The sequence below is a fragment of the Malaya genurostris genome, chromosome 2 (genome assembly GCF_030247185.1).
Source record: "Malaya genurostris strain Urasoe2022 chromosome 2, Malgen_1.1, whole genome shotgun sequence".
In the NCBI taxonomy this organism is placed as follows: Eukaryota; Metazoa; Arthropoda; class Insecta; order Diptera; family Culicidae; genus Malaya; species Malaya genurostris.
This window is the reverse complement of record NC_080571.1, coordinates 272,761,980-272,780,279: the sequence shown is the minus strand read 5'-3', so window position 1 is coordinate 272,780,279 and position 18,300 is coordinate 272,761,980. Positions and strand designations below refer to the sequence as shown.

The window sequence follows — 18,300 nt, the reverse complement described above, 5'->3', positions numbered from 1 at the left end:
AGTTGCTAAGTGAAGGTGAAGAAAACGGAAAAATGGTAAACCAGATTTAAAATTTAGATTAACCTAGTTTAAAAATTAAGGGCGGGTGAAGAAATCGGCCCTTAGTAATTAAATCAAATTTTGTTATTTGGTCATGAAACTTTTATCTTATCTAAAGAAACAAAAATCGTACTCTTTATGAAATCTGTATTAAACATACGAAATCTGTACAAAATCTGCATTCTGTATAAAATCTCTATGTGTAAGTAAAAATCTGTATAATACAGATAAATCTGTATAAATTGCATCTCTGCATACAACTCAAACGATCCCACTTAGAAAAAAACGTTCAACGGTGGTCCTTCATTGGTCCAATACGTTGGATCATTGGTCCAATGAAAGTCCAATCAATCGTTCAACGGGAGGCCAACACGGGACCTTCGTTTGCCGATTTTGAAACAGGCCGTTGAACCGAATGCCATTTTTTTCGTTCAACAAACCCGGCAGACAGTGGTCCATTGTTGACCCATTTTTAACATGAGGAGTTGGAGCCCCGTTGGACTAGTTTTACTGCAGAATTTCTGAAGTTTTTTCCACTTATTTGTTTAAACTAACACTACATACCTGCACAATACTTCTACTTCACGTAGAATAACAACAAATTTTCTTTCTATGTAAAGGTAACACTTAATTTTCACACTATTTTTGCAAGAGAAAAAACAACAACAAACCGTTCCAGCAAATTGAAAGAATACTTCGTGCAATATGTCGTTCAACAAGCGCTAAAAAACCAACAAAATTGTTGGACCAATGATCCAACATATTGGACCAATGAAGGACCACCGTTGAACGTTTTTTTCTAAGTGGGAACTAAGATACAGGCGACTATGTTTTGCTAAATTGGATTTGACAGCCGTCACTGAATCAATTTCGGTAGCCGTCTGGTGGCCATGGCTGCCCAGGTAGCCAAAAGACGCGGAAAAATAAAAGCGGGATGTGTGCAACTGATATGACAATTGCCAGATTTTTCTCGTTTCGCCAGACACTCTAACTAACCAGATATTTTGCCAGATTTTACAAACTTTACAAGTTTTCCCAGATTTTATCAGATCTCAACAGATCGATCTTTACTTTTTTGCCTCTATACGATAGGTGGGGAGATCTTTGTTTTTTCTTGCTCACTGAAAATGCAGCCCGGTCAAAATTTCCTTGTACATAGTTAGAAACAGACAAATCCAGATAAATTGTTGAGTCCGAGACAGATTTTTGAAAAAAATAACATGTCAACTCTGTATACGGTCCCACTGAATGCATTCTTAATCAAGGGGATACTCGATATACGTATATTACCTATTACATGTACATAAAAAAGTCGACATTTCCGAATCAACACTGTCTTATGTCGGCTGGAATGTCAAACTAGAGTTATAGAAATCATCAGCTGTTCCGCAACGGTGGAGAATTTCCTTATTTTTCAGTTTTTGCAAGCCTTCGAAGAAATTTTTATTAACGAAGTGGTGCTTAGAAATATTGCGTCAGTTGAATGCTTCGTGGCTTTTTGTGGCCAATAATATCAAGAATGCCCTTCTATGCCGTGGCAAAAGGACGTACAGTTGGTGTATATCAAAGCTGGTGAGTTCATTATTTTTCTTTGTTTACGAAAGTTGTTTTATGTTGTGCTACCTTTTTCAGGCCTGAATGTCAGCGACAAGTAAACGGGTTCACTGGAGCTAAGTTTAAAAAATTTCCAACTCGCCAACAAGCGGAAACATTTATTCGCGAGAATGGAGGTAGTGTATCCGCATCAAGCACAGATAGTAACAGCAATTCATCAGCCGATTTTCAACCTGTTGTTCCACCTGCGGAGTCCGTGCGGGTCCTTGTCGGTTGTTTTGAATATTGATATTGTCTGTATAATACAACCTCCGTTGTTTTTCAGATCGATAATTACGATGAAATCAATGCAGCTTGCTCTCGAATTGAAAGTTTAAAGCGAGAATTGGACGAATTAAGAAATCCTGCTTCATCTAGCACTACCACGGATGATGTTGCACAGGCTCCAAAACCGTCCAAGCGTCAGAAGTTGGAAACTACGGTGAAACCTGTCACTAAACTGCAAAAATTTGGTAAATATAGCTTCCTCCAAGATGAGGATGGATTCGTACATGTGTATACAGATGGATCGTGTGAAGGGAACGGGACTGCGTCGGCTTGTGCAGGATTAGGAGTATACTTCGGCGAAGGTCATGCCCTGTAAATAAAATAACTTAAACGTCACTAGATTACGTAGTCTAACGGCTTTTTATTCAAGGAACGTGGCCAAAGCAGTCAGCGGGCGGGCGACCAACAATTGTGGTGAGATACAAGCCGCATCACTGGCAATTCGACTTGCCAAAGAAAATGGTATCAAAAGACTGATTGTTAACACGGATTCCAAGTTTCTCATTGATTCCATAACAAAATGGTTACCTGGTTGGAAGCGGAATGCATGGAAACTGTCTACTGGCAAACCGGTTAAAAACCAGGTGGACTTTGTGGAACTTGATAGGGAGCTAGCCGGTGACAAAATTGAGGTCAGGTGGAATCACGTTGATGCGCACTGTGGTATTTTAGGAAACGAAAGGGCCGATGCATTGGCACGGCAAGGATCCGCATTATTCAGACAGCAGAAGACTACCCGTTGAATTGTATTGATAAATAGTAAATTTAACATTCGATTTTACACTAAGTTTAATAAATTTTGAATACGTTTTTATTAGGACAATTTGTGAAAGTACGTAAATTTTTATTAGTTGATAAAATGTTTTTTTTTGTTAATAAGTATTACTACATGCATCCATATTTATTCAATTTCGCCGGATTCCAGATCCGATGAAACGTCATCTGTTCCATCTACTTTAAATATCTGCACAGAATTCGCAAAAGTACTTTCAGTTATCTTTGATACCACGTCGCTGTCTTCTAACTGTTCGTCATCATCTTTACTCACATCGGATACCATACTAGTGTTAAGTTCTGCTTGGACAGTTTGACCTTCAAACTCTTCTTCCGATTCGGAAATTGCTTCGAGCTGCAGATCGACCTCATCTGATAGAGAATCGTACTGATCTACTAGACTAATCAATTTTTGCTCAATTTTTCGAGAATCAGATGCTTTTTCGGAGGCAGAAGTGCCTTTCTTCATTTTCTTTGATCGCCTCTTTTTCTTGTTTCTTTCATCACCATTAATTGTATCACAGTCGCTGTCCTGCATCTGATACTGCTTAGGAAGCCTTGGCGACTCCGATAACCGCCTTCGTTTGTTTCTCTGATAATCATCGTTATGTGAAGAATCCGAGGAAGCATCATCCCTTCGCTCCTGGTCTTCTGATCGATCATCATGCGACGAACGACGGACTTTTTGTCGCTTCAAACTCTGCGCGATAACTCGTTTCTGATGATCCAGCTGGGGAAACAAGTTCTTTGAATTCTCCAGTGCTTGTTTAGCAGCATTCATTTCAGCCTGCTGAATGCTATGACCGTTCGAACATGCGAGCCGTTTACCACGGAAATAGACCGCCACCGTGTAGACACGGGTGTTTGTTGGACCATTACACTCGATAACCTTGTAAATCGGTATGTCCGGTTCTCCGCCGTCCATCGTTCGAAGAGTTAAACAACACTGTTGCAGTTTCGATTTTGGATCGTTCCAATCTTGATTCATGATGAAATCCTGAAGCCTTGGGAACAAACATACGTGACAAAATAGTTCGCAGTGCTCTAATCCTTTATCGACGTAAAGAGCCCCTAGAAATGCTTCTAGTAAATCTGCTCGATCTTTGGTTTTCAGATCAGCCTTCGGATTAGAATAAACCGCATAAGTTGTCATGCCCAAATCGTCGCAAACCACGGCTTGAGTTCGATTGTTTACTAAAGAGCTTCGCAGTAACGATAGATGGCCCTCGTGATGCTCCGGAAAATGCCTGTAAAGATATTCTGAACAGATCAGCTGCAATACTGTATCACCTAGAAATTCTAGACGTTGATTAGATCCCAATGTTAAATTGGTAAATCCAATAGATCTATCAGTAAAAGCCCTCGCAAGCAATCGAATATGGTTGAACCGAACTCCGACAGAATCCTCGAACTTGGTTAGAGTCTTCAGCATTTCAAAGGACTCGATGTGATGCCGATCTCCCAGAGGCTCCTGCTCCTGCAACGGATGAGGCGGATAGTTAACCCAAATATTCCGTAAATTACTATCCTCCTGAAACAGTGCGTAGGCAAAAACACGGTCAGCCGTCTCAATGCCGCCATCAAGAAGTAGAGCACCCATCAGCGCTTCGAAACAGTTGGCCAAAGCATGTCTTAGCTCCAGCTCGTGGCAAAGGTCTGAACCATGTGCGTACAGCATGAATTCTTCCAGGTGCAGTTTCTTCGCAAGCACGGCCAAGTGCTGATTTTGAACAATAGCGGCACGGTACGTGGCTAATCCACCTGAACGATGAAACGGATAATAATGACAGTGAATTAGAACAATGTAATTGAACAAGACGCTAACTTATGTCGTTTTTCATTGATTCCACTCGCTCGGTGCCAGTGTTTTGCTCTGACAGTTGATCAATGAAATGGTTTTGTAGTTTGGTTTGCACGCTTGCTGCTCGGAAAAGAAAACGGGTGCAAAATAGTTGCCCGCGAATTGCCCCGAAAGTGCATTTTTTCATGCGGTGCAAATCAATGAAACATATCCGTATGCACCTGTTTTGATTGCCCGACTGCACGAATCGAGCCAAACACTCCACGTGTGTTCTCAATGAAAAACGACATTAGATAACTCATTCGATGGAATTCAAGAACTTTACATGGGAGTGTTGTGGTAGGAGTTGCCAAACTTAAGGTTTTAATACTCAATGTTGATAACCCAACGAGTTCATACATCTTGGAATACTAGTGACATGCGATAATGAAGTTTATTTGTTTATTGATTTATTTATTTAGGTGTAATCAACAGACACAATTTGGTCCTAATGATAATTTCTAGTAATATACAAAATAAATGCAACAGCTCCTTTTTTTCATCGTAAAATTCAATTTCATCTAAAATAACGGGATTTGGGGATGTTTGGACTATTTTGTTGAAATCCATTCGAAAATAGTGTCGAGCTTCATAAAATCAGTCAGTTTTTGTGAAAAACAACAGTAACCTTACGACCAGAGAGGCCAGGTCTGCAGATTTGTCTGTAAATCTGCAGATTTGGGGTATATTCCGTATAGGGGTATAGTGCTGCAGACATTTTTTGTTGTGCAGACTTTTGCAGACTTCTCGGTTGATTTTCCAGAAGGCCGTAAGAGCAAGTAACAGTTTCTCTTTATTTACTTTCTCTTCTATTAATTACCAAGCGGTTTACACGTTTATCACTTAACTCTTTGCATAGAATGATGCTCGAAACGTTCGACTTTCAAACAGAACTGTGAAATCCAAGAAAATCTTTTTAAATCACATCACGATAATCGAAAGAGAGAGTGAACAAAGAGAAACTGTCACTTGCTCTTACGGCCTTCTGAAAAATCAACCGAGACTTTTGAAATTCTCGCAGACTTTTGCAGACTTTTGAAATTCTCGCAGACTTTCGTCTATATTTACACTTTTGAAATTTCCGCGACCTTTTTTTTTTTGCTCGCCAAGTCAGTTTTTTGCATAAATATCTGTTTATTAATCTTATTTTTGTGTATTACATCAACATTTTACAGTACAAGTGTTTTGACCCTTTGGCCTTTCATCTTTGTTGTTCATACGATTCGTTATTAATATTAGGTGTTTTAGTTACTCTTGTTTTACATGCTAATGTTTAATCATAATATTTATTTTAATTATTTATAAAATGTCTACCTACTTATAACTATCCTTAACCTAATACGTACAAATTTTGAATTATTTGTATTTCAGAGATTGAGCACCTCTCTTCAAATTTCGTGCAGTATTGTTCGAATTTTTGTTCTAGTATATCCAGTGAGGCCATCTCATGTACTTCACTAGTTCTTGTCCAAGGGGGTAGATTTAGAATCATCTTTAAGATCTTACTTTGAATGCGCTGAAGCCTAAGTTTGTGTGTTCGTGCACAGCCCCGCCAAACAGGGACTGCGTATTCAATTGCGGGGTAGATGATTTGTTTATAGACAGCCATCTGATTCTTCAGACATAGTTTAGATGTTCTATAAATCAGCGGATACAGAGACCTAATGAGTATGCTGCATTTTTGAACGATTTTGTCAACATGTGACCTGAATATCAGATGTCTGTCAAAGGTGAGTCCTAGATAGATAACTTCATCGGACCATTGAATGACTTCATCACCGAATCGTATTCTGCATTCGTCTGATGGAACAAGTTTAGGAGATCTTGAATGTGGAAACAAGATGACCTGAGTTTTTGCTGCATTGATCACAATTTTCCAGCTTGTAAAATATTCCGTTAAAGCGTCCAGACCTGTCTGTAGTTTATTCTTCAGAGCATTAATGACACGACCTTTGTAAAGAATGGCAGTATCATCAGCAAATTGTGACAGAACACCACCACCTGGAAGAGGTGGGATGTCTGATGTGAAAATGTTGTATAGAATGGGACCTAGGATGCTTCCCTGGGGTACACCAGCAGGAATAGTAAATCTTTCTGAAAGTGCATTATTCAGAGAAACCTGGAATGCTCTATCTGCAAGATAATTTTTGATAATTTAAATAAGATACATGGGAAAATTATACCGATGCAGTTTGAACACCAGTCCATCGTGCCACACATTATCGAATGCCTTTTCAATATCCAATATTGCCATGGCAGTCGTTTTGGACACTGATTTGTTTTGCTGGATGACGTTGTTAACCCTTGTGAGTTGGTGGATGGTGGATCTTCCTTTCCGGAACCCAAACTGTTCTTCCAGAAATATATCCTGTTCATCTGCGAAAGCAAGAATTCGCCTTTGTATTGACTTTTCAAACAGCTTGGATAGGGCAGAGAGTAAGCTGATGGGCCGATAGCTCTTGGAAAAGGAAGGATCTTTCCCCGGTTTCAAAACTGGGATAACTTTAGCTAACTTCCACATTGAAGGGAAGTAACCAAGCTCCCAGCACCTGTTAAAAATTTTAGCTAAGAAGACAAATGAGCGAATACTCAAATGTTTCAGCTCAATGTTGAATGTGTTGTCGAAACCGGGGGCCTTCATATTTTTGGATTTTTTCACAAAAGCCATCAGCTCATTCGCAGTGACTCTACTTTCCTCAGGAACCAAGCTGTCTGATTGGTCAACCTCAGCTACGCTATCAGCAACGGCTCTTTCATATGGACTAACAATGTTAAGTCCTAAATTGTGAGAACATACAAACTGCTGGCCTAGCGCATTTGCCTTCTCTACTAGTGTGATTAAAGGTATTCCTTCAGCTGCGTCCTGGGGTGACATCAGAGGAGGAATAGGCTTCGGTTTTTTCTTAAGCACCTTCGTTAAGGACCAGAAGGGCTTTGAATGTGGGAGAATTTCTCGAAGCTTTTGCTGGAAATTCCTGTTGCGAAGCTCAGATATCCTTTCCTGGATTATCCTAGTTAAGTTGTTATAAGCAGTCTTCCTATCTAGAATGCCAGTTCGTTGATACTGCCTCCGGTAGATATTCCGAAGTCGGATGAGTTTCTTGGTGACACTGTCGATTTGAAGAGAGGAACTCGGCATATGTTGTACTGGAACCGTCCTATCACGAGCGACTGTGATTGAATGCTGGAAGGAAGATAGCGCTGCATCGATTTCCATCGGGGAATCAAGTGGCAAATCGATATAAATAAGTTGGTCGGCGATTTGTTGAAATTGGACCCAATCGGTGCGATAATAGTTCCTCCGAGGTTGAATAGGCACTGTTTCTGGTGAAGATCCCAACGTCAATATTACTGGAAAGTGGTCGGAAGAGAGCTCGTTGAAAACAACCGGAGAGCTATCTATGGCGATGTTGCTGATGAATATATCCAAAATGGAATGAACTCCCGATCTGGAAAGTCGCGTTGGTTGATCCGGAGCGAAGATGTTATATTGTCCAGCTTCGTAATCTTCGGCAAGTACGAATCCGTTTCGATTCTGTCTTCTGTTTCCCCACAGCTCATGCCGTGCGTTCAGGTCCCCAGCAATGATGAATTTGTTCTGTCGTCGAGTGAGCATAGCCAGATCTCGCTTCAATGATGCACACGTACCATCTCGAAGATTGGTTTGTTTGGGGCAGTATGCTGCAATGATGATGATGGGTCCCATCGTCGTTGTAATCTCAATTCCGATGGCTTCTATGAGTTGCAATTTAAAGGCTGACAGAAGCCTGTGCTGAATGGATCGTTTAATGGCAATGGCAACTCCCCCTCCTCTGGTAGTTGCCCTGTCGAGCCTGTGAATCCTGTAATTGGAAATAAAAATAGAAATTTCAGGTTTAAGATGAGTTTCAGTTAAAATAGCAATATCAGCATTCTTCTCTTGAAGAAAGTCGGACAATTCAGCAGTTTTGCTCCTGAGTGAGCAAGCATTCCAATTTACTATAACCAACTCATTATATTGCATATTCGATGATGAATTTGCCTAAGGCGTTGATTTGATCTAACCGCGTTCTGCAGTTTCGTAGTTTTGTTGTCATTGTTTCAAAAATGACGATCAGTTGTTCAGCAGAGAATAAATCATACGAGTCATCCTTTGCTTGTGGTTGATTATTGCCCCATCCAGGAGGGATTCTTGAGGAAGATTCTTTTTGAGATCCAGCGGCTGAAGTCTTTGGATTGCTGCGAGGAAGTGGCGGCAAATTCGGAATATCCCTCTTCGGTGGGAGCCGTGGGAAATTAACTTCATCCTTCTGTGGAACATTCTTGCGCGTTGATTGTTTACGAGACGCCTGTTGTCGAATTTTTGTGAACTCAGCACGTTTGGGACACGATTTGCTAGTAGATGGATGGTCGCCATCACAGTTCACACATTTTACAGCGAAGTCATCTAGTAGGCAATCGTTGGTATTGTGTGGTTCGGCACATTTCCCGCACCGACTTTTCATGTGGCAATTCCTCGCTCCATGGCCGTAGTTCAAACAGTTCGTGCACTGTGTGACATCCCGATGTACCGGTTTATACTTTTGCCATTCGATGATTATGTGAAATAACGATTTAATCGTTTTCAGTTGACTCATGGTGATGGAGCCCTTCTCCAGATGAATCAGGTACAGTTGATCTCTGAACTTTTTGTCCGTATTATGTCGCTTCATTTTAAATACCATCAAAGGCTTTAGTCCAGCCTCCGACAGTGCCTGTTTTAGTTCGGCTTCCATTATGTCGGGTAGTCCTCGAAGTACAACCTTCATAGGTTTGTTGGCGGCAATATCGTGTGTGAAGTATTCCGCTTTTGTCTGCTTCAGATAGCATTCCACTCCTTTGTAGTGGTTCAAAGCCGGAACAGTTATTTTGTAGCCTTCAGTACATAAACGGATTGTTGCCTGTAGTCCTTTGCTGATCAGTGTGTTGAAATCCGAGCGTAGAGTTGGTGAGAAGCCCTTCAGGTAGAAAGGCGGCATTTTTTCCTTCTTCTGCAGTTCCTCTTCGACATCAACTGGCAGATCAGCATATTGGTTTTTACTCAGCAAACGGTCGTTTACCTGTACATCACTTGGCTTCAGACGCTTAGCATCCTTTGGATCCTTCTCGGATCTATGGCGGTTTTTACCCATAGCTTGGGTAGGTAGACAACTGCGAATAAAAAAATAAAACAAAATCGAAATTAGTCGTAGTAGGTTATTCGTCTAGTTTTGCGTGTCATACTTTATAGCGAAATTGCTGCCAGCAAGACATACTTGCTGACTGCAGATTTTTTTTCAGATTTACAGACCCTGTCTGCAGATATTTGAAATTCTCTGAAAATCTCTGCTTACGACTCAGGTCGGGTCTAGTGGTCATTTTCGTTCCACCAAAAAGTGGCAATTTTCGTCCAACCGCTTCGTTTCGATTTTTCGAAGTCATAACACAAAAAACTTTTTTCATCATAAAACCAATAATACCATTTGATTAGGCGCATCACAATTAGCTAGAAGCACTTATCAAATATGAGTCGTTCCCGACGATAAATTCAATAACCCAAAACTTCTGGAACCAGAAAATTTTACTTTTGATTAAATAATCGACACTTTCGCACTCACCGAGTACTGAGGCTCAACTAAGCGGACGGCATGTCAAATGAGCTTAAGCCAATTGTAGCTAATGCTCAGACCCAAGTATAAAGGGTTAGCCGAGTGGATGTGACCATAGTATAGTGTAGGATCCATAGTACTAGCCATGCAATGATTCTGTACGCTATGAATCGGCTGCGAAGTCTGTTGAAACAGAAAAACCAAATTCCACAAAAGGAATGTAATGCCAAGACTTTGCTTCGAGTGGATGTGACATTTAGTGTTCGAATTATTGCAAGTGGCCCCGGTCTCACTCGTCGTGTTTGAGAGAAAAATCCTCCGCTCAATATTCTACGGTAGAGCAGAGAATGGATAGTGGGACAGAGGCATGATTCATGAGCTGTACCACGAATACGAGCATGCTCTCATTGGAAGGCTTATAAAACACGACAGACTACAATGGGCTGGATTAGAGTGCCTATAACCAGAGTGACGACATCTCATCCGTAATTTTGGCAATTTGTCATTCCAAACGAATAGCTGTCGCCACTCTGATTACAGTCACTCTAGGCTGGATATGTACCAAGAATACCGGAAGAAAGATTAGCCTAGTGATGGTCAACACAGAATCTACAGGAGGATGTCTACTGCGGGGCAGACCTTGCACTCGTTGGATGTGGGCAATCGAAGAGGATGCGCATGCAGCAGGAGTACAGAGCGACTGGAGAACGGTGAGTGAAAATTAAGTATCCTGGAAATCAACAATTTGTTAGGTTATGTCCCGAAGACGGATGAGAACCATTGAAGTAAAGTAAGTAAGACACTCGATTAACTAGTTTGCTAAAACCTATTAAACACTTTGCTGGAGTTTCCATACAATATCGACACGAAATTATTGCAACACTTATAACTGCCTATAACAAAATTGACACAATTCCTCTAACCAAATTCCTCTATGAAGTGAATTATTCACATCCATCATTTGCATAAGAATTCTTATGACTGGTGATTGACTTTTCTTTGCTTTACTTGTGGGTAATTTAGAAGTGAGCCAAATGGAGAAGCAAGAAAAATAACTTACTCATTTACTTGTAAAATCCTGAGCTATCTCTTTAGAGTTTGGAGAAAATCCTTACCTGCGATGAAACAGCAGTACCGCGCAAATGACACACGCAAGTTCTATGAGAATATGAACCGCTCACGTAGAGGCTACACGCCACAGGCCGAGATGTGCAGAGATACCAGTGGTAACCTTCTCACGAACGAACGTGAGGTGATCGACAGGTGGAAGCAATACTATGATGAGCATCTGAATGGCGAAGCACAAGATACAGAGAACGACACAGGAATCAATCTGGGTGCACGATCAGCCTACGACAGATTTCCAGCACCTGATCTATCGGAGATAAGTGAGGAGATCGGCAAGCTGAGGAACAACAAAGCCGCGGGCAATGACAAGTTGCTGCTCAAACATGGAGGAGAGGCACTGGCTGGAGCGTTGCACTGGATGATTTCTAAGATTTGGGAGGAGGAGATTCTACCGCAGGAATGGATGGAAGGAGTGGTATGTCCCATCTACAAAAGATGTGATAAGCTAGATTGTTGCAGCTACCGCACAATCACGTTGCTGAACGCCACCTACAAGGTACTCTCCCAAATCCTTTGCCGTCGTCTATCACCAATAGCTAAGGAATTCCTAGGACCGGGATTAACTTTAGCCCGCGCCACTCTCGAGTCCCTTCGAATCTCGGAGATGGCTACGTCAAGGTGATGGACTCTCTTGTATCTTGTTCAATATTGCCTTGGAAGGTGTGATTCGAAGAGCGAGGATCGACACGAGTGGCACGATCTTCCGAAAGTCCGTACAACTTTTTGGCTTCGCTGACGATATTGATATTGTAACACGTAACCTTGAGAAGATGACGGAAACCTACATCGGACTGAAAGCTGAAGCTAGGCGTATCGGACTGGTCATAAATGCGTCGAAAACAAAATACATGAGAGGAAGAGGCTCTAGAGAAGAAACACAACGCCTCCCACCACGAATATTGATAGACGGTGACTATATCGAGGTGGCTGACGAGTTCGTGTATTTGGGCTCACTTGTGACCGCCGATAATGACACCAGAGGAGAAATTCAAAGACATATTTTGGCAGGAAATCGTGCGTACTTTGGACTCAGAAAAACCCTTCGATCGAGAAAAGTGTGCCAACGCACGAAATTGACTATTTACAAAACGCTAATTAGACCGGTTATTCTCTATGGCCACGAGACCTGGACTATGTTGGCAGAGGACCAACGCTCCCCCAGTGTTTTCGAAAGAAAGGTACTGAGGACCATCTATGGCGGAGTGCAGATGGAAGACGGAACGTGGAGACGACGTATGAATCATGAATTGCAACAGCTGCTAGGGGAACCACCTATCGTACGGATAGCAAAACTTGGACGTTTACGATGGGCTGGGCATGTCCGACTGGGACAAGAAGAAAGGGAGCGCAGCGAGCAAGGTGGATCGATCACGGTGCACGCAAGTGGAGGGTGATCTACGAAGCATCCGTGCCTTGAGTGGCTGGCGACGAGCAGCCATGGACCGAGTTATGTGGAAACGTATGCTTGACAGCAACGGACCTCCAGGACTGTTTACTGCTTGAATTCTCCATACTGTTCACTCGTTCACTCTACTCTTTTTACCTTGGAATTATCTTCATCAACTACCGAGCTATGAAAGTAGCGTTTGCTAACTCGTCTAGACAGGAAGATTCACCAAGTCATTTACCAAAACTTTTGGCGTCGCCACTTATATAACGGTTCGAAATTTCCAGCATTCATGGTTCTATAGTTCCAGAACCGTTTATCCGATTGGTGTAAATCTAGCTCAATAATTGATGTTTAATCCTTTCATTTGAATCTAAGCAAGTGGAAATATGTCTGATCATCTGAGAAATCGATGTGATTCAATAGCAACCTATGCGACTATAGGACCTATTATTTGAATCTAAGTTTGAGAAAATTGGTCCAGTCACCTCCGAGAAAATTGAGTGATATCTTTCTCGAAATACCTCATTCGCCAGACTATATGCATCAGCAAAGTGTAAATTTTTCAAAAAAGAAACCATCAATGATAAAATTTACAATGATGTTTGAAGTTTTTTAAAAATTCTCCTGGGAATCGTCTAAAAGTTTAGAGCGATTATAGGGAAGAAATTGAAACTTTCTACAATTATTCTTATGCCATGAAGCGAGATTCCGAAATCTTTTAGAAAGCTCTATGCGGTTCATCCCGAAAGTCAATTTTCCCGTTGTCCACTAAGAAACATTCCGTCGCATCAAAAGAATTTACCTGTACATTCCAAACGGGACAGTATTTGAAAAAAGTTTTAATATTCAATCATAACCACTTCAATAACCACTTCAATATTGTTACACTTACCTTCCTCCAGATCCGGAAACATATGGAACAGATGAATCGACGTGATGAACTCCACCACGGCATCCCCGAGGAACTCCAGCCGTTCATTGTGCGTTATATTACTATCAGTTTCAAATTCTTTGCCGAAGCGAGACATAATGCTTATCAAAGTGTTTATACCGCGCTTGCGGGTGTTCATAAAATGTATCTTTCTGTCGCCGTACTCTGGTTGTCGTATGCCACAATTTGTTAAGCTGTTTCGTGCGTGATCCGGATTGGTACCGAAGTTTTCCTTGTACGACGGATGTGTCAAAGCCAACTGCAGAGTGTATCGATTGATGAAGGTATAATCAATGTACTTTTCCAGCACATCTAGCGCACGATGGAATCGTAGATGTCCAGTTAGCACAGGAATCACCATAGCGTGCTGAACCATGTCACACATGATACCGGTTCGATGGAAACCTTTAGCGCTCACAGCTACCGTGATATTCCGCTTCATCCGTCCTTGGGTTCGCATTTCCAACAAACGATTCTCTTTCGCTTCCAGCTTGCGTTTGTCATCAAACGATGGTTTGGACATATTGGCAATCAGATGTCGAAACTTCACGTACTCTCTCCACGCCTTTTGATACTCTGGATTTCCTGCGTAGCTAAGCTGCGGTGGACGAATACCGAAGTGCACAATAACCGGATGCACCAGTCCTTGATCGTCCGTCAAGCTTGCCTTTGGGACATCGGTGACATTCCGGTCCAGTTGATCGACTCGCACCGAACAGGGCTTCATGCCTGGATTGGTAACTACCATCCCTTTTACGTAATCCACGTAGTCCTGCCATTCAATCTGACTCATGTCGTTCATCTCCTTCAGTATTTCAGGAGAAACAAGAGGACCCGAACTATCCAACAAGTAACGAAGAACCTCACACATTGCCAGTACCTCCTTTCCGTTGTCTGGTAAATCACGAACGAATCTTGGCAAAAAATGATAGCATGGGCACGATTCCTCAGATTTAGCTCCGGATGGAAAGACAGTGAAGTCCACCAATTCGAGTAACTCTTTGAAAAGAAAACGCTCAAACAAATCCAGCTCACGAATTGTGAAATTTTCCGGCATCTGTTCTTCCAAATAAAGGATAGTGTACTCTATGTTAAACCGAATGACTTTGCAAGTTGGCAATTCCCCTATCGGCTGATGTGATAGAAGTGAGAATCCTTCGAACAAGAACTCATGCTGATCGTGTTTAATAATTGTTGGAGTTTTTGTCAGAAAATTTGTTGGTGGTGAAATAGTTATCCTAAATAAGAAATGTGATAGATAAATTCACAATGGATTAACACTGATTCTACTCAAACTCAACAAACCTGTAGTGGTACAGCTTATCCGCATTATTGGTGTGTGACAAACATTTGGGGAAACCCATTTCGCCAGGATACTTTCCGTGACGGATACCGGATCGTCTGGATCTTGCCGAGCAGCGACAAAGTGGCCCGTCATTCATCTCACCAGGATCGTTGAACCACAAATCCACGTGTAATCTATACGGATGTTTGATTTTCACCGTCAATTCTTCCATACTACATTCCTCTTCAAAATTCAGTTCATCATCCGATGAATCTGAGGAAGAACATTTATCATTCTTATGGTGACATACTCGAGCTTTGTGCTTTCTCGGTGGAGGTTGATAGGGAGTTTGCTCGGATCGAGCACGGTCCGCTCGAAGCATCAACTCTCTTTCAAATAACACACAGAGCGCGTCCAGTCGCGGTGTTCCTTCCACAATTTTATCCGACACCCGTCGATAGTGGAGATCTGCTGGCGAAGATCTAACCCAACTGCTCTTTTCGTCATTATTAGTTAATTCTGCTAACTTTCGCCGAATATCCTCAGGTGTCTCGCAAAAATTCTTTCTCCACTTCGACAAAATTGCTTCGCGTTCAGAATCCTGTAATAAAAAAAAATTAATTAAAAAAAATTGTTTTATTATACATTAGACAAAAATTACCAATTTAAATCGAGAAACTCGAGGAGGCCGCTCTTTCGCTTCACTTGTCGTAGGAGACTGATCTGATCTTCGCGATTCCGTTCGCACCGAAGAAGATCGCGAAACACGATCTCGTTCACGGCTTCGAGGACGACGACGTTCGTGATCTCGACTTGGTACTGAGTAACTACGACTGCTATGCGCCGATTGATTGGAAGGAGGAGGCGATGAACGACTTCTGTAACTGTTTCTCCCACTGTAATCCGAGTATTTACTGGAAGATCCTTTTTCACTTCGGCTAGATGATCCATAACTACGCGTAGATGAAGATGACGAGTAGTGGGATTTGTACCGATGACTAGACGAGGTCTTCGATGAGTACCGATCATACTTGTTTTCTTCTGGAGGTGCCGTTTGGTGTCGGTCAAAACCAGTCAACCTTCCGGGTGGTAAAGCAGGAGGTGGAACACTGAAATTGGGTTGCACTGGAAATGTTATTGGAGTTGGGATTGTTCCCGGTGGCGGAGGATCTGGCGTTAAGGAATGCTTAATGTTATAGACATCCGGATTTGCAGTTGAACGCGAGTGCCGGTCGTATCCCAAGGCTGGAACGTTAGATTTATGAAAACTCATGATTGCATTTGCAACACTTTTCGAAACAAAATTTTCAATTTCACAATAGTTTAGTCGTGATAATGATTTCTGATCCAGATAAATTGTGTGATTGCTAATTCAGTCAACAAAACAGTCTTTATTACACCCAAAAGCAGTCTAACCAAGCACAGTAATAAATTTCATATTGTTAAAAAAATATTATCAATTATTATTGCTGGCATGTATTGTAATGTTGCACTACAATTTTCAAAACTTATTTTATTTTTTACACGTTTAAGTATTTGGGCTTTATGACATAAATGCAGGATAATCTGGGTTATCACAACCAATAGTTTGAGGTTTGTCCCATTTTTGGAATATTTTTACTGTAGCAATTGTGAAAACAAAATGTAATAAAAGATGAAGCAAAACAATATAGACGATAGACGCCAATATTCTGAAGGGTTCTACGAGAAATATATCCCTGTAAGAAAAAATGTCCTATCCGAGTACTTTAACCAGACCCTACACGCTCTTTGAACATAACTCGGAATATTCTTATCGAAATAAAGAATGCAAGAATACGCCGTTTTCCATTGCCGTTTCTAGATCCGGTTTTGAAAACATGAATCAACGTCAATCATAGATGTTTTGTGGTTTCAATTATGCTTAGTGAAAAGCGCAACATAAGGATGGCAAAATAATTCAATTTTGACTCCAAACCATTCAAAAGGAAACGGGTTTGAATCACTATTTTGCGCATTCAAAAGAAAGAAGAATAACTTTGTATATGAAAATCATTTTGAGAGCAAGGAACTCATTTTTTGAATTGAACTTACTCAAATTTTGAACAAAATATTTTTTCCTTATTTTGAGTAAAAATTATTCAAGTTTTGACAATTTCGTCCCGTAACGCAAAAATGAGTAGATAGGTGGTAACTCAAGTTTAGAGTACTCTAAACTTGAGTTACCACCTATCTACTCATTTTTGAGTTCAGAGAAGAAGCTTTCCAAATTTGAGTATTTTTTACTCCAAATATGAAAAAAAATATTTTTTTCAATATTTAAGTGAGTTTACCTAAAAACTTGAGTTCCTTGCACTCAAAATAAAACATTCTTATTCGTAAATGTTGATATACAAAGTCATTCTTCTTTCTTTTAAATAGAAAGCCCAGAAAAATGATTCAAAACCGTTTCCTTTTGACCGGTTTGGAGTCGAAATTGAACGATGTTGATATCCTTATGTTGTACCTCTCACTTAGCATAATTGAAATCACAAACTTTCTAATGAAAACATCTATAATTGATGATTTATGGTTTCAAAAAAAAGATCTAGGAACGGCAATGAAAAAAGACATATTCTTGCATCCTTAAATTCGATAAGAATATTCCGATAAAGAAAACGCACTGAACTGCTTGAAGTATTCTTTACACTCAAATGTTTGAAAACTCAACGGTTACTCTATTGTATGAATAAATGCGAGAGAACTCATGGCCTGAGCAAATTTTACTTAAATCCATACTCAAATTATGACATATTGTTCCAGTTTATGAATTTGAGTAATCACAACTCAAACCATGAGTTATGTTCAAGGAGCGTGTATCAGCTTAGAGAGACATCAGTCTTCAATTCTCGGATAATTTTTCAAAAGGGCGTATAAGCAAGTGACAGTTTCTCTTTGTTTACTTTCTCTTCTATTAATTACCAAGCGGTTTCCACGTTTATCACTCAATTCTTTGCATGAAATGATACCCGAAACCTTCGACTTTCAAACAGAATGGTGATATCAAAGAAAATCTTTAATCACATCACAATAATCGAAAGAGAGAGTGATTAAAGAGAAACTGTCACTTGAGTATACGCCCTAATGAAAAATCAACCGAGAATTCAGCTAAGCCATCGGCATCACAAAGAACATATCATGTTTATTGTATGGGTGCGCTGTGCTGCTATTTTGGCATGCACGAATTTAACATTTCTCTCCCCTACTTGTATGTACGAGATTCGATGCGAATTCGCCAGAGGGCGCCATGCTCGCAAAAATATATGTCGCTTATGATTGGTTCATAGAATGTGATAATATGATGTCTTCGCTTCTGTGTAATGAGTTTATTTTTTACCGTAAACATACGAAATCGCTAGATAATTGACTAATCTGGTCAACTTCCTCTACGATTGGTATGCTGCCCAA

At 40.8% G+C, this 18,300-nt stretch overlaps 2 protein-coding genes across 3 annotated transcripts; one reads left to right on the top strand and one right to left on the bottom strand.

Annotated features, from left to right (window-relative positions):
- The first annotated feature begins 1,379 nt into the window (after positions 1 to 1,379).
- On the top strand, positions 1,380 to 2,743 carry LOC131430074 (ribonuclease H1). 2 transcript variants are annotated; one of them, XM_058594721.1, is made up of 4 exons: positions 1,380 to 1,611; positions 1,672 to 1,855; positions 1,919 to 2,232; positions 2,291 to 2,743. In XM_058594721.1, exons 1-4 carry the CDS (start codon positions 1,523 to 1,525, stop codon positions 2,661 to 2,663), a joined length of 960 nt encoding a protein of 319 aa, XP_058450704.1. In that variant the 5' UTR covers positions 1,380 to 1,522; the 3' UTR covers positions 2,664 to 2,743. The 2 variants fall into 2 exon arrangements, with proteins under 2 accessions (XP_058450704.1, XP_058450702.1); XM_058594719.1 differs by having other exon boundaries at positions 1,382 to 1,611; positions 1,672 to 1,861.
- On the bottom strand, positions 2,708 to 16,360 carry LOC131430072 (ribonuclease 3). The gene is made up of 4 exons (XM_058594716.1): positions 15,536 to 16,360; positions 14,895 to 15,475; positions 13,551 to 14,827; positions 2,708 to 4,455 (listed from the first exon to the last, which is right to left on the bottom strand). Exons 1-4 carry the CDS (start codon positions 16,145 to 16,147, stop codon positions 2,822 to 2,824), a joined length of 4,104 nt encoding a protein of 1,367 aa, XP_058450699.1. The 5' UTR covers positions 16,148 to 16,360; the 3' UTR covers positions 2,708 to 2,821.
- Positions 16,361 to 18,300: the final 1,940 nt, after the last annotated feature.

Excerpts from the sequence above, each read along its gene's own strand:
- LOC131430074 (XM_058594719.1), top strand. The coding sequence starts at position 1,523 with ATGCTTCGTGGCTTTTTGTGGCCAATAATATCAAGAATGCCCTTCTAT. Across the intron at positions 1,612-1,671 it reads GTTGGTGTATATCAAAGCTG|GCCTGAATGTCAGCGACAAG; the intron begins GTGAGTTCATTA and ends TACCTTTTTCAG. Across the intron at positions 2,233-2,290 it reads TTCGGCGAAGGTCATGCCCT|GAACGTGGCCAAAGCAGTCA; the intron begins GTAAATAAAATA and ends TTTTTATTCAAG.
- LOC131430072 (XM_058594716.1), bottom strand. The coding sequence starts at position 16,147 with ATGAGTTTTCATAAATCTAACGTTCCAGCCTTGGGATACGACCGGCAC. Across the intron at positions 14,828-14,894 it reads GATAAGCTGTACCACTACAG|GATAACTATTTCACCACCAA; the intron begins GTTTGTTGAGTT and ends TTTCTTATTTAG. Across the intron at positions 4,456-13,550 it reads GTTTCCGGATCTGGAGGAAG|GTGGATTAGCCACGTACCGT; the intron begins GTAAGTGTAACA and ends TTCATCGTTCAG.